Source organism: Capra hircus, chromosome 11 (assembly GCF_001704415.2).
Source record: "Capra hircus breed San Clemente chromosome 11, ASM170441v1, whole genome shotgun sequence".
In the NCBI taxonomy this organism is placed as follows: Eukaryota; Metazoa; Chordata; class Mammalia; order Artiodactyla; family Bovidae; genus Capra; species Capra hircus.
The window spans coordinates 37,932,203-37,947,936 of NC_030818.1; the positions used below are offsets into that span (position 1 = coordinate 37,932,203).

At 34.7% G+C, this 15,734-nt stretch overlaps 1 protein-coding gene and 1 long non-coding RNA gene across 3 annotated transcripts in view; one reads left to right on the forward strand and one right to left on the reverse strand.

Annotated features, from left to right (window-relative positions):
* LOC106502619 overlaps nucleotides 1-15,734 on the forward strand; it is a 199,211-nt gene that overhangs the window by 23,944 nt on the left and 159,533 nt on the right. The window contains exon 3 of the long non-coding RNA XR_001296265.2: nucleotides 11,336-11,382. This is a non-coding gene — a long non-coding RNA (uncharacterized LOC106502619). The remainder of the gene's footprint in view (nucleotides 1-11,335; nucleotides 11,383-15,734) is intronic.
* PNPT1 (polyribonucleotide nucleotidyltransferase 1) overlaps nucleotides 1-15,734 on the reverse strand; it is a 40,397-nt gene that overhangs the window by 12,924 nt on the left and 11,739 nt on the right. For both annotated transcript variants that reach the window (XM_005686626.3, XM_013967668.2), the window contains exons 9-17: nucleotides 14,498-14,684; nucleotides 13,413-13,464; nucleotides 13,084-13,141; nucleotides 10,381-10,477; nucleotides 9,787-9,889; nucleotides 5,360-5,430; nucleotides 3,400-3,436; nucleotides 666-732; nucleotides 494-583 (exon numbers count right to left, since the gene is read on the reverse strand). In XM_005686626.3, coding sequence (XP_005686683.1) covers nucleotides 494-583; nucleotides 666-732; nucleotides 3,400-3,436; nucleotides 5,360-5,430; nucleotides 9,787-9,889; nucleotides 10,381-10,477; nucleotides 13,084-13,141; nucleotides 13,413-13,464; nucleotides 14,498-14,684 — 762 coding nt within the window. The remainder of the gene's footprint in view (nucleotides 1-493; nucleotides 584-665; nucleotides 733-3,399; nucleotides 3,437-5,359; nucleotides 5,431-9,786; nucleotides 9,890-10,380; nucleotides 10,478-13,083; nucleotides 13,142-13,412; nucleotides 13,465-14,497; nucleotides 14,685-15,734) is intronic.

Here is a 15,734-nt window from a genome sequence, read left to right on the forward strand (position 1 = left end):
GGCTGGGGATCTAAAAGAACTAAAATCCCACAAGCTGCATGGCATGGCAAAAAAAAAAAAAAAAAAAATTCTCTTGAAAAAATGAAAAAATAAATTTGACTTTTTAAACCCAGCCTCTCTCTGTGATATCTTCTTATATCTGTGATACATGACAAGTGTCCCCTGCTTAAGAGTTCACTATATTCCCCGCCCCCCTTCTTCTTTCCAAGCTGGCCCTGCTCTATGGTTTGCTTATAAAAATAAGGAAACAAATAACCAAAACTTGATCTACTGTAAAAGAGACACAAAGATAAACATTTTTTTATATTATATTGTTTTCAAAAACATTAGGTAAGAACAGAGATTCAGACAAGTATATGATTAAACACATTTTTCTCTTGCAGTGGTTTTGGGTACTACAGTAATAAATGTAATGAAACATTACTTATGAAAAGCTAAAACTATAACAGGGAGTCCATTCTTTTTCATTAGGAAAAATGTTTCAAAACCATACCATTTGACTCTAGTACTTCCGATGTGACTCTTATGGTGAAAGGAAAATCTTTAGGAATAACGGGATACAGAGCTCTCTCAGCAAGAGCACCTAAATTAAAACAGAAAATAATGAGAAAAAAAATGCTAAGTCTCTGTAATAAAATCATGTATATACCGAGATTGGTACTTACCATGCCCAAGTTCTCTTCTATTTATACCAGTGACTTTGCCAATTTCATTAGTTGCATAGGGAGGAAACTTAAACAAACAAACAAAAAAGCACGTACATATACAATTGACATGGAAAGATATCCCATATATATAAATAAGTTACAAATATAAATAGAATCCCATATTTGTTAAAAAAAAAAAAAAAAAAGAAAAAAGTACATTCATACACACAGAAAATGTCTGGACCTCTAAGACATATACCAAACTGCTAAAAGTAGCTATTTCTAGTGTTTATATGACCTGGGGTAGGAAATGGATGGTTATGAGGATTTACAACTCAAACTTCTATAATATTTAAATTGTTAACAATAACAAAATACTATATTTTTATAATATAAGAAATATACATTTTTAAGAAATGCACATCAAGGAAACAAGATTTCCAATAAGGTATTACTTAGCCAAGAGTTGCAAACTATTTCATTTGACTGATATACTGTCTTAAAAGAATGTAAACTAGATGTAGTTGTTTAAAAAACAAAAATTTCCTGTAAAAATCTGGAATTCCACTTACTTTAACTAAATATTTTTAAAAAGAGAGATGGAACATGAATCTGATAAACTCTCTAGATCTAGTGGTCAATTTGCAGGAGATAGACCATTGAACTGTACCATGAGTGCAATTAGCATCCAGGCTGTGGGGAATACTATAGGTCAGATGGCTCTGGGAGTTCAACAGAAAGACTGTAAAGAAAAGAATATGATGGAGGAGAGACCTATTGATTAAAAGAGACTTAAAGAATATCAAATTAAAAAAAAATACGGACAAGACTACACTGTTGTATCTAGGGATGTGTGACAGAAACCCAAGGGTGTGATTACTATTAATATAAAACTTCTTTTAGGGAAAGAAGGTTTTTAAGACTGGGATGAAAAACATGGAAGGACTGACTGGACACGTTCTATTCTACGACTTTGGTGGTAGTTATAAGGATGTCTGTCTTATGAAAACTCATTAAGTCATCCTTTGTTTTATATTGATTTTAGTATCTGTATTTTATGATAAAAATATTTTTTTAAAAAATGAAATAAAATAGCAATACAGCCTGTATCTTTCTCCTGCCTCTGCCCTCACCTATTTTCCCAATTATCAGCTAGAGCTGTATATTTTGCAGGTGCCCTTTTTAAAGACTTTATAAAAGATTTTTTTTAAAGATTGCCATGTGCTCTTCACTTCCTGATCTAAGATTTACCTTATCAATTATAATTCCTCTCTGGCTTCTCTAGCATCTGTATATATCCCAAACAGGATATTAGGAATTTAAAACCTGTGAGAATCTCCAGGTTTAGATATTCTCTAGCATATATTTTCTACATGAAAGATTCTCTATTAGCTATAGCAGATTCAACAAAATTGAGATGCTGGGATTCTGGGCAGCCAACAGCAGCCACTCAAAAGGCCTGCTGCTGTACACTAGTCTCCCAAACTGTGTGCTTCAAATACTAAAATTAGAGTGTTGTATGGCTGTGTCACGTCTGGTCCTGAGAGGGTAACAAGCAGGAAGGCCAGGGGTCTCCAAACGGAAGAAATAGCCTGCAAGTGTCAGACATTTTTATCTCTCTTAAGCGGCAGGAGGAAACAAACTAGCGATAGTTTTTCCTTCTCTATACAAATTTAAAAGGAGGTTTCTCTTAAAATTCTGTGTTGCCATAATGACACCTGGTTTCACCTGAAGTTAACCAATGCCTTTTTCTTATAAAAATGTTTATCTTAAGCTATGCTAATGTACTATGCATTTACCCCAAACTCTGTCTTCAAGTCGGTTCTGCCTTTTGGGCTCAGAACCTACTTGATAAACCAGTATGTTATACTCCGATATTGTTCCTCTAATCTATGTAAATGAAACTATTTGTATGGTGATCTGCCCTTCTTCAAGATTCAAGTTAATCATTTTATGGCCCAAGATAAACCATCTGGTGCCAAGATTATCCCAAAATACATCTTATGGGTGAGGGGCCTGGTGTCATTCTGAGTTCTGAGACATTCCTTTCTTTCATTAACCAGCTGCTTTTGACTATATAACATCCAGCTGAAGACTAACAGGGGGGTACTCTTTCTGCCCCCTTTTGATGCCTACGTCAGAAGCTTTCTCTATCTCCTTTATACTTTAATAAAACTTTATTACACAAAAGCTCTGAGCGATCAAGCCTCATCTTTGGCCCCGGATTAATTCTCCTCTGGGGGCCAAAAATCCCAGTGTTGTAATTCAACAACAACCTTTCAGTCCCTTAGAAAAGCTAATCAAAAACTCAATTACATGTACTGATATCATACATAAAATAATTTAACATTAAATACCTCAGTTCTTTTGCTGCTAATCAACTGAGTAAAAATATGAACATTTAAATGAACTAAAGGGAGATGGTGATTTGCCAGTCGAAGTATTTGAAAAGCCCCACTTGTTGGACATACGTGTGAACAGTTACAACTCTTTGACTAATACACTATTGTCTACTATACTTTAGCCTTTATCTATTGACTCAGAACAGGATGTTGTTGGTTGGAAAGGTATTACTTGTCTCTCTACTCTCTAAATACCTCTGCAAGCATTAAAATAAGTGCCCAAACCTTAACAGATATATGATAAAACTGGCATAGTAAAATGTTAATGGCAGGAACCTAGGTAGTGGATATACAGGTTATCTACTGTAAAAATCTTTAAAAATAAAATACTGGGGAAAAATTCACCTTACCTCATAGTGCAGCATGAAATTTTTATCTTTTATCCCACTACAAACAAAAAGCATAATATTAAAGACACCATGCAGATATAAATTTATTCAATAAACAATGAAAAAAGATGTAAGGGAATTTAAAAAACAACTGGTTATTAAGGAAAATTGGTCTGAAACTGAATACCAGAAGAATTAGAAGGATGAATGTCAGAGACAGTTGTGTCCCCTGACCAGGGTCGGGGCTTTTGAAGGAATTCTATACAGATTTAAGAAAACAATTTTGCTCCAAATAAAGACTTATTTGATATAGATATCCAAACTTAAATACTAAGACAATAGACACATTTTAAAGCATTAATAACTAGTGAGAATCCTAAATGTTATAAACATATCATTTAAATCTCAGTTATGATCTTCTAAGTCAAACATGAAATGAAAATCAATAACTGAAATGATATAACTGAGAACAATCAGAGGATATGACAGGCAAAGATTTTTTTCAGGGTTTGAAAAGATTGAAAAGAGAACTGTTACTGAATGTACAACATTGGGAATAAAGATGAGAATAAAAAATTCCTGGAAGCAGGAAACCAAAGTTTTTTTAACTGAGGAAAGGACAGGCATACACAGGTTCTTGGCACAAACAGTGTTCTCTGAGTGGGATTACAAAAGGCACCTCTCTGTACAGAGGCTTTAGAAAGTCTTGAGCCAGGGCTGGATCTATACAACCATAAATTACAGCCTTTTGGAAGGAAATTTGAAAACAAGATACCTCCAGAAGACTAAAGCAATCATAGATTCAGGGGGCTAGAGAGGAGCCTAGGGATCATTAGCCAAGTACCTGCACTTTATAAGGTGAGAAGACAAAAGACCAGCATAGATGTGTGATATGTACCACCTCACTTACAGAGGTTAGAGACCTGGGACTAGAATGTAGAGAGGTACCCTGGCCAAACCCAGTACACACACTTATGAAGCTGTGTTGCCTCCTAGAAGAAAGGAGTCAGCATGAAGAAAAGGGCAATCAAGTTTTGGCCTAGGTGGGAATTTAAAATACAGAAGTTTAAGAGCTCCCCTGCCACAGAGAATCATCATTATGATGAACAGTCAAGTCTTATACATGCAGCTGCGTTGTTATTTTTGTTAGGTACATGAAAAATAATTAGTGATGCTGTCTTGGAGATGGGCATCCCTGGTGGCTCAGTGGTAAAAAAAAAATCTTCCTGCCAACACAGGAGACACAAAGACATTTGGGTTCGATCCCTGGGTCAAGAAAATGCCCTGGAGAAGGAAATAGCAACCTACTCCAATATTCTTGCCTGGGAAATCCCATGGACAAAGGAGCCTAGTGGGCTATAGTTCACGGGATCACCAAAGAGTTGGACACAACATGGTAACTAAGCAACAACAATCTTGAAGGTACTGGGGATTATCGTCATCAGTTGGGAAGCAGGAAATGGGAGGTGGTCCTTTGGTCATTTGAGACCCTTAATAAAGGAAAGGGAAGCAACCCTGTTAGGCACTGAGGAAAATCTGAGGCTGTGAGTTCAGAACTCTGCTGCAAAAATGTTGGTGAGGACTGTAATTCTGATCATGTAAAATTGATCAACATGATTTTACTGCTGACTTTTTTGGAACAGAGGAGGAGAATCAAGTATTGTTTAAAACACAAGTTCAAATGTACCTTAGAAATAGGTAAGGTTTTTTCATTTAACAACTTCCAGATTCTTTTTGGGAACTGGGATTCTTGCTTATTATTAATAGAAAAATCTATCCAGAGTAATGATCTAGAGATAAGAGAATAAACTAAATGTACCCATGCTAGAGAATTAAATGCTTTGTGGAGACAAATATAGCACAAAAAACCCCTTGCAATCACTATTACATAAATTAGGTAGAGAGATACAGGCTTTAAGAAATAATGATAATATGCCATATGAATTATATATTGTGACATCATAACCAGGAAACAACTTACTTTATAGCTGTTATAATTCGGTCTGACTTAAAATTGGATTCTAATGAATCAAATGTAACAGTACAAAGCACCTAAAAAAGAAAAAAAATAAAATTCTTCAGGCTTTAATTTACTAACAACAAAGATGAAAACAAAAAACGTGAAAAACTCATTTAGCTTTTAAAGAAATAAGTACATTCTATTCAAAGCTTGCCAAGGTACAATAAACATTTATTCAAGGTACAGTAAACATGAGAAATTATATAATTTACATATAAATAATATATATAAATCTCAATAATCCAGATGTCTAATATCACATAGACTACATATGAAAGGTATTAGGAGTGCTGGGAGAGGAGAAGAAAAGGAGTATTTATAAACCTGCCCATAAAGGAATCCTCAATAAAAGTTCAGCCAATAAAACTTCCTGCTTAAAACTGGAAAGAATTTTAAAAAGTCAATCTAAGAAGACTGGAGGGACATAATATAATCCAGAGACCCTACACTGTATCATTCACAACATCTAGGATACAACCTATAAGAAAACAGAAAACAGGGGCCCATTCTTGAAAGAAAAGACAATGAATAGAGACAGATCCTGAGCGGATTCAGATGTTGGATTAAAAGACAAAAGATTTTCAACAGCTAGTATTCAAGGACATAAAAAAGAACCAACAAATTCTAGAACTGAAAAATAAGATAATGCAAATAAGATAATGCAACAGTCAGTGAATATGAACAAGGATTGGAAGAAACTGCCCAACCTATAGAACAAAAAGCGGGGAAAAAAGAACACAGCCTCCAGGACCTATGGGACAATATCAAAAGGCCTAAATATATATACTGGCAATCCCAGAAAGAGAAAAGTGAGAATGAGATAGAAAAAAATATTTGAAGAAATCACAGCTGAAATTTCTCAAGTTTGATGAAAGATACAAATTTACAGGTGTAAGCTCAGGAAACTCTTAGTAGGATAAATAAAAGAAAACCACACTTGTCATAGTCATGCTGCTGAAAACCAAAGACAAGGAAAACCTTGAAAGCACCCAGATAAAACAATGAATTACAGGGACAACGATAAATGAATGAGTCCTGACTTCTGAGAAAAAGGAAAACAAAAAGGAATAGGCCATTTCTTTGAGTGCTAAAAGATATCAACCCAGAATCTATATTCTGGCAAAAAGATTCTTTGTAAAAAGATAAAGACATTTTCAGATAAATGAAAAATAGTAATTTGTTATCATAAGATCCAAAGGACAATACTAAAGTAAGTCTTATCAGATTGAAGGAAAATAACACCAAATGGAAACTTGGATCTTCAGGAAGAAATAAAAACCATCAGAAATGTCAAATATGCAGGTCAATGTAAAAGTCTATCTTTTTTTCTTTAAATAGATAATTGTTTAAAATAAAGGTCATAATGTTGCCTTGTAGAGTTGTTAACACATATAACTTGTGAAGTAAATACAGCATAAAGGATAAAATGAGGGGCAAATATACCGAAATGGTTGCACTTTACTCACTTTGTGTGAAGTGGGAAAAATTAACTGTAAAAAGACTATGAAAAGTTAAGGATGTACACCATATTCTCTAATAGTAACCATATAAAATAATATAGAAGTATAGCTAAAAAGCAAATACACAAATTAAACTGGAGATCTTAAAAAGTATTCAATTAATCCAAAAAGAAGGCAGAAGGAATAGGAAAAAAACAAAAAAAAGTGGGGCTAGACAAAAAACAAATAATAAAATGACAGACTAAATTCAATTAATAATTAAACTGAACCTTAATGAACAAAACACTCCAGTTAAAAGGCAGAGATTGTCAGAATGGTTAACAAAAGTATACAAAATATCTTAATGGAGCTATTTATTTTAATTTTTGGGAATTCCCTGGTGTCCAGTGGATAGGACACCATACTCTCATAGTGAGGGCCCACATTCAATCCCTAGGTGGGGAACTAAGATCCCACAAGTGACTCAGCATGGCCAAAAAAATAAAAATAATTAACTTTTACTAAAAGGCATAAAAGAAAACACAAAGAAGACAGGTTATATTTATTGAAAGACTGATTGAAATTGTAAAAATACCATTTTTTTACTCACTCCATAAAGTCAGTGCAAAGCCAAATCTAAATCACTGATTTAAATGAAGGAACAAAGGTACCAGAATATCTAAGACAATTTTGAGGGGGAGGGAAGGAAGAATAAAAAGGGAGGTTTTATCCCTCAGGTATTAAAATATATCCCCCAACTATAATAATTAAAGGAGTTTGACACTGGCCCAGGGAACTCAAGCAATGGAACAGAGTATATAGTTCAAAAATGTACATTTTTCAATATGATAAGGTGACTACAAATTAATGGGAAAAAATGAATTTTTAGTAAACACTGTTGCAAAACTTATTCAATCTGGAGGGTTTTGCCTCACACCATGTATAGGAATAAACTCCAAGACAGATATAGCTAAAACTAGAAAGTTAATAGTAGGTGCATAATTCTATGCCTTTGGAGTAGGATTTCTTAAAGATCTCAAAATTAAAGATTTTAGGCTCACTGTAGACATATATAGGCATGCCTCATTTTACTGTACTTCACTGTATTGTGTTTAACTTTTTAGTTATTTGCCAATAATGATTTTTTTTAAAGCAAGCTGAAGGTTGCTTGACCCAGGCAAACCTGCGTCAAGGAGGTATATCAGCACCATTTTTCCAACAGCATTTACTCCCTTCTTGTCTTTGTGTCACATTGTAGTTAGTTCTTGAAATTTTCAAAACCTCCACCAGCAAAAAGATTATGACTTGCTGAAGGCTCAGATGATGGTTAGTGTTTTTTTAGCAGTATTTTTAAATTAAGGTTTGTACAGTTATTTAAGACATATGCTATCATACTATGTACTACAGATTACAGATAGTTTAAAACGTAAGTTTTATATGTGCTGGGAAACAAAAAAATTTGTGTGATTTGCTTTGCTGTGATATTTATCGTGCTGCTTTGAAACTGAACTTGCAGTATATCCGAGGTATGCCTCTAGTAGACTACCACAAACAAAGCTAGAAGGCTTATGGCAAAGAGGGAGATGATACATACAAATTATGGTGGCTGAAAAGGATTCATATTTAAAACACATAAGAATTCACTAAAAAATAGCATGAAAAAGACAGTAAACTATATTAAAAAAAAGAAAAATCAGTCAAAGGATATAAGCAGGTAATTCATGAGAAAGCAAAACTAAAACTAGGGCTACCACTTTGTTGAACTCTAGGGACACTATCTATAGGAGTGCCTTGGAGGTATGCACCCCACAAGGTATGGTTTATACCGTTATCATGTTAATTGGCTATCATATGAAGAGATATCCATTCCTCATCAGGAAATATAAATGAAAGCAATGACATACCACTTTGTACCCATTGCTAATTGCTAAGTCACTTCAGTTGTGTCTGACTCTGTGCAACCCCATAGATGGCGGCCCACTAGGCTCCCCCATCCCTGGGATTCTCAAGGCAAGAACACTGGAGGGGGTTGCCATTTCCTTCTCCAACTGTACCCATTAGGTGGGCAAAATTAGTGATTTACATAATTAAAGCATTTTACCATACATGAAACAGTGCATACAAATATATGTTAAATATAAGAGAACAGGTGCCTATGTAAAGGAAAAGAATAGGACTGATGTTCAGGCTAAATGGAGAAAACAAGTGAGAGCCTCAAATAGACCAACAGTGACAATGTCATAAACTGAGGAGTAAACTGAGTAACTTGGGACTTCTCTGGTGGTCCAGTGGTTAAGACTCCACACTGCCAATGAAGGGGACAGGGGCTCAATCCAAGATCCTACACGCCATGTGGTACAGCCAAAAAAAATGTGGGGCTTCCCTCATAGCTCAGTTGGTAAAGAATCTGCCTGCAGTGCAGGAGACCTGGGTTCAATCCCTGGGTCCGGAAGATCCCCTGCGGAAGGAAATGGCAACCCGCTCCAGTACTCTTGCCTGGAGAATCCCACGGACAGAGGAGCCTGGCAGGCTACAGTCCATGGGGTCGCAAGAGTTGGACATGACTTAGTGACTTGACTAAAGAGGAAAAGAGAGAGATGAGTGACTGACTTAGTGACTAAAGAGAGAGATGAGTGACTTAATTTCTTATACCTAAGATTAAAAGAAAAATGTAATAAAACCACAGGTAATTCTAGAAAATGCAGCTAATTCGCAGTGATGAGAGTTGCCTAAGGAAAGGGAGGGGAGCAGGAAGAAGAGACCAGACAGCAATGAGGAAATTCTTGGGGGCAACTGATAGGTTCATTATCTTTAAACATTTTTAAAAAATCAGATCTTCTGAATAGAAAATATATTCCATATGCTAAAAACCTACATAAATGTACTTCTATTAGGACTATCTAAACAATCATGTATTAGCAAATAATTGTAGCTTTTTACATACATTACCTGTGTCTGTCCCCTCTGAAATAATGACGATCCGTGAAGAATTTTAAACATATCTACCTCACAATTTATATTCCTAAGTGAAGTCAAATCTCGACCGTCACACCTAGAGTAATAAAGGAAATGATTATTTACAGCAGTGTTGTAAGTCAGAAAAATCACATATTATCTCTTGATCACTACCACAAAGTTCTCTAATTGAACTGCATATCATAATCACCTGCAGAACTTTAAAAAATAATATAGATACCTGGGCCCCATCCTAGGTCCCACTGAATTAGAATCTCAGAGGTTGTGACCCATATACCTGTTAAAAAGCTCTGCAGGTAATTCTGACATGCAGTAATGGCTTTGAAGCAATGCTCTACACATGAAGCCTAGAGAGAGATAGTCAAAACATATCAACAGAATCCACACGCTTGTCAACAAGTATCCATGTATAAAATAAACATTATATAATCATTTCCTGTTATCTGAAGGAAAAAATCCTAGTTTCTAGCTTTCAGCTAGTTGTCACTTTCAAGGAAACTTGCAGAGAGTACATGCTTCAATTCCATCAAAAAAGGATATGTAAAAAAAAAAAAAGGATATGTTTACCTTTTGTACTCATTCAAAATAATACTTCTAAAAACATCCTTTGTAGCAACATTGAAGGATTCTATTATTTCACAGGAATCAACCTCTGGAAATTTTTCTATAGAAGAAAGATAAACCAAAACAAAGACTTTCTCATTTTGGAAGATAAAATTTCTCTTTAAGTTCACAGTGTCGAATCAATTAACTATGGAATTGAGCCAAAGGAGCTGACTGAACATTAGTCCTCTAAGCAAAAGTTTTTAAGTAGGAGAGACACAACTATTATACCTCAAATGTACCATTAATGGGAACCTAGTTTGCTTTCTACCAGAACAACAGTGCTTTAAAATCAACTATTTCATCGTTATCTGACATATCCAGCCAACCATTTTATGAGAAGATTTAACTGATGTTTTTAACAGTAGTCTCCTTCACTGTTTTGCTTTAGGAACTTTTATTTTAGTCCACAAATACAGGAATAATTTTCTTTATACATTACAAATCCCTACTTTTTTTTTAATAGACTTTCTTTTCTGTCTTTATTTTTGGCTGTGCTTGGTCTTTGTTGCTGCATGAGCTTTTCTCCAGTTGTGGCGAGCAGGGGCTACTCTTTAGTTGCGGTGCGCAGGCTTCTCATTGTGGTGGTTTCTCTTGCTGTGAAGCATGGGCTCTAGGGCGTGACTGCTTCAGCAGTTGTGGCTCCTGAGCTCTAGAGCACAGGCTCAGTAGTTGAGGTACATGGTCCTAGTTGCCTCACAGTACGTGGGCTCTTCCCCGATCAGGGATTGAACCCACGTGTCCTGCATGGCAGGCAGATTCTTTTATCAGTGAGGAAAGCCCTCTGCTGACTAGTTTTTAGTTAACATTTATCAAGTTCTTTCATAACCCAGGTATTTTACATGTTTTTATTTAAATACCTTTAATCTTTATAGGAATCTGTGAGATAAATGCTATTACTGTTATCTCTGTTTTACAGAAGAAAAAACAGACCTGAAGAGAAGCAAGTTGCCCGAGATCACCCAGGTAGTAACTGACAGCTGTGACCTGAATAAAGATGTCTGCCTAGGCTTATGCTTTTCAATGTTAAGCTACTTTATCTTATTATCTTAATGTAGTTGATTCATGCCAAGTTCTAAGCACTGTTCTCTTAAGCATTTGGTTTATTAAATATAACCTGAAAGTGGGCAGAACATAAGAAATGGCCACAGAGAGATAGATATTGTGTCTTTGTCAGACAGGAATAATTTTTAATATGAATTTTTATGGTTTAACTAGGTTGCACTTAGAAAAATAATTAGTAACAAAACATTAAAAATATTATCCTGTGAACCCAGAGAGTCAAGAAGGTATTTGACTCTGTATTATTACTACTACTTTTCTTTTTTTATTGGAGTGGGTTGCCATGCTCTCCTCCAAGGGATCTTCCTGACCCAGGAATTGAACCCACATCTCTTACGTCTCCCATTTTGGCAGGCAGGTTCTTTACCAACAGTGTCACCTGCGAAGCCCCACGACTATGTATTATTAAAATCACTTTCTTTTTAAATAAGGCAGCAGGTGTTATACAATTTTTTTTTTACATTCCCCCCCCAGCTTTTTATTTTGTATTGGGGTATAGCCGGTTAACAATGTTGTGATAGTTTCAGGTGAACAGTGAAGGGACTCAGCTATGCATATACATGTATCCATTCTGCCCCAAACTCCCCTCCCATCCAGGCTGCTACATAACTTTGAGCTGAGTTCCATGTGCTATTCAGTAGGTCCTTGTTGGTTATCCATTTTAAATATAGCAGTGTGTACATGTCCAAACCAAACTCCCTAACTATCCCTTCCCTCCTTTCTTTCCCCACTGGCAACCATAAATTCATTCTCTAAGTCTGTGAGTCTCCTTCTGTTTTACAGGTAAGTTCATTTGTATCATTTCTTTTCAGATTCCACATATAAGGGATGTCATATGTTATTTCTCCTTCTCTATCTGACTTACTTCTAATCCTTAATAGGATGAAATATAGTGAGAAAAGACCAAACTTTTTCAATGGCAATTACACATATAGATAATGGATATAGATAATTATAGAACTACGTAATGGCCTTAATATTGATATTAGCAGCAAAATTTTTGTCTTGAGATATGCAGGTGAGAGGATATTTGTCTATTAGCAGAAAAATTAACAAGAACTATATGTCATGCGTGGTAGCTCAGTTTGTGTGACTACTATTAAGCAATAAAATCCTTTTGTTTAATAATTTTTAGAAAGAGTCTCTAAAATCTAAATTTTATAATTCCACATGTTAATAACATCAATTAACATTTACTGAAAACCTGCTATGTGTCAGGCACAGATGTAAATGATTTATTCATTCAATCCTCACAAACTGTATTAGAATTGCAATTTTATAAATTAAACTCAAGAATTTTAAAGAGTATCTTTTAGGTTTTCATAGGAAATGATACAAGGATACCCATTTTGGAGTATGAGAGTTTGATCTAGAAAAGATTAGGAACACCTCATACTCAGCATTTACTGGTGCTAACTTTGGGTCAGGTGCAGTTCTTACCTATTCACAGAAGTCAGTTTAACAGTAACTTTGGGATGTATCATTATCACAAGTTTACTAAAGATGAAACTAAGGAGTAATAAGAATAACTGATCTCTTAACAACTGAAATTTTAAAATCTATTATTTCCTTTATTTTTTTATACTAGAAAAAACTAAAATTTACCTTTTAGTTGTTCCTCTGTATCTAATCTAATCTTATTAATAGCTTCATCTCTGGAAATCTAAAAGAAAGTTGAAGTTCAGTTGTTATATATGGCTTTTGTATTTAACATTTCTATTTTTAAAATTACTATACAATTAACACTTTGTAATAGTAATCAGATTTCCCTAATGGTAATTTGTAAGAAATAGTACCTGTTTAATTCATTTAAATGTATTCACACACTGCCCTTTTCATAAAAATATGACAAATATTCATAAACAAAATTGTGTGAGCTATTACAAAAAAGAATTCCCAGAACAATTATATAAACAAAATTCAGGTATACCTACTTTATCATGTTCATGATCTGTAAAAACTGTGTAGAGTTTTTCCATGGCGAGTCTATTTTAAGCAAAAAGTAAAGGTCAGCATAATATGTAGAAACATTAGGCAGTGTTTATTATAAACAAGACTGAAATATTTAACAGGCTAAAATACTTAACATTTCATAATTAAAAATATGTATTTATTGCTCTGTAACACTGCTAATCTGTTTACTATTTATGATGAAGTGAAAGTTGCTCAGTTATGTCCAACTCTTTGCGACCCCATGGACTATACAGTCCATGGAATTCTCCAGACCAAATACTGGAGTGGATAGCTGTTCCCTTCTCCAGGGGATCTTCCCAGCCCAGGGTTCAAACCCAGGTCTCCCACATTGCAGGCAGATTCTTTACCAGCTGAGCCACAAGGGAAGGAGAACACAAATTTCTTTCTCCTCACTTATTAGGGGAATCACTCACACACACCTTCCCTTAACTGTTCAATTAATTTCATCTTAGATTTTTCTCTCTTCACTCACTCTCATGGAACCAGCTGCTTTTTTTTTTTTTCCCTATGCATTTTGGCTGTTATTGCAGATAACCCTGTGATTGGGTAGTGTTAAAACTCTAATCTCTAAGTAATGGCTGTGAGACTCATACTAAGAGAAGTATGAACTTTTTCAGTTTATTTCAAATGAAATAATTCTCTGGTCATTCATTCATAATTTATGAGTACTTTATGTACAGGCACTATTTTAAGGACTGGGCATATAGTGGTGGCTGTATTTGAGAACCTCAACAGTTTCCTTAGATATTCAAATATCTTATGCTTTATACTCTTCTTCCTTGACAGAGAGAGAGGAGAATTATCTTAATTTTGACAAGTACACTCACTCTCCCCTTTCCTTTAAGATTTAAACTTAGGTCCTTGAAGAGAGATGTAGGTTTATCCTTCTAAAAGCATTAGACTGCTATTTATGGCAATGACTATTAAAATAGAAAGCTGGTATTTAGGAAGTAACGTATGGACAGTGCTTCTATGAGAAGTTATTTCTGAGAGGAAATTAAATTTGGTGATACGTTCATATTTTCTTTCATACAGATTTTCTTACTTATGAGCGTGTTTGACAATCTCTGGTGAAGGGACGAATAACTTCTGAGGTGTCCTCTTGGTAACACCATTTTCTTTTACCAACTGCTGGATGCCCTGAATTATTTGTTGTGTATGTTTTACTCCCACTTTGATAGCATGGCAAAAGTCCTGCTGTAAAATATTCTCTGCAGAGGCTTCCAACATGACTAAAAAAAAAAAAAGAACAAGACTGCCATTGAACCTTTTACCAATTTTCAAATGTTTCAGATTTGAATTTTCAAATATCAATTTTACCATTTTCAAAGACCATGACATGACAAATACTACAGATCAATTTTCTACCTTTTTGATTTCTTTCCTCAGAATTAACACAATTCCAAAATATAAACAGTAGTAAATGAATAAAGAAACCTTGATATTTGAAGTTAAGTATATATTCTTCATAAATTTACTGAGAAATTTCTCATTAAAAAAATGAAACACAAAATGAAATGTGCACACAATTTTTTGTAATAGCTCTATAAGATATAATTAAAATATCATAAAATTCCATCCTTTAACATATACAACTGCATCTATTTTTAAAATGTATTTAAATTGAAAATTTTAAATATTAGCACAGTAGGTGTCCAATAACATTTCCTGTTTAACAGTTATTTGATGTGACCTCTCTCTTAATTTGGTCCTTGTCACATTTTCTAATTCTTGCCTGGGTCAGGAAATCTTTGCAGTGATATTGTTTCAAGTTAGCGAGCTAGAGGACCCAAGCTACTACCATAAAATGGTTGTTTTTAGTTTTGTAAAGTATAACTCCTGTGGAAAGCAGGCAAGCTCCAAAGTAAGGCTTCTAGCATTTTAGCTTTGGTTTCTATAAGGCTGAATATGTGTGCCATTTCTGGCAGGTATCTCTCAACTTGTCCAAAGTCTAAGATGATGTAATGCATAGCTACCATCAAACTAGTGTGTTTAACCACATCCTGTCATTAAGATTTGTTATGGCTAAAAAGTCATAATGAATCACTTCTAAAAAGTCACTTCTGAGGCTTCTAAGCATAATCAAGAATGGAAAAAAAAAATCTTATATGCTTTACATGTTGGAATTACATCAGTCAGCTGAAGCAGATCTGTAAAACTATAATGGAAGATCTAACATTTCTGTCACTGCTGTCTTGGAAAGAGGAGAAAGATGGCAGGGCTGAAAAGTACTGGGGGAAAAATAGCTGGCAATTTCCCCAATTTGGTGGAAACATAAACCT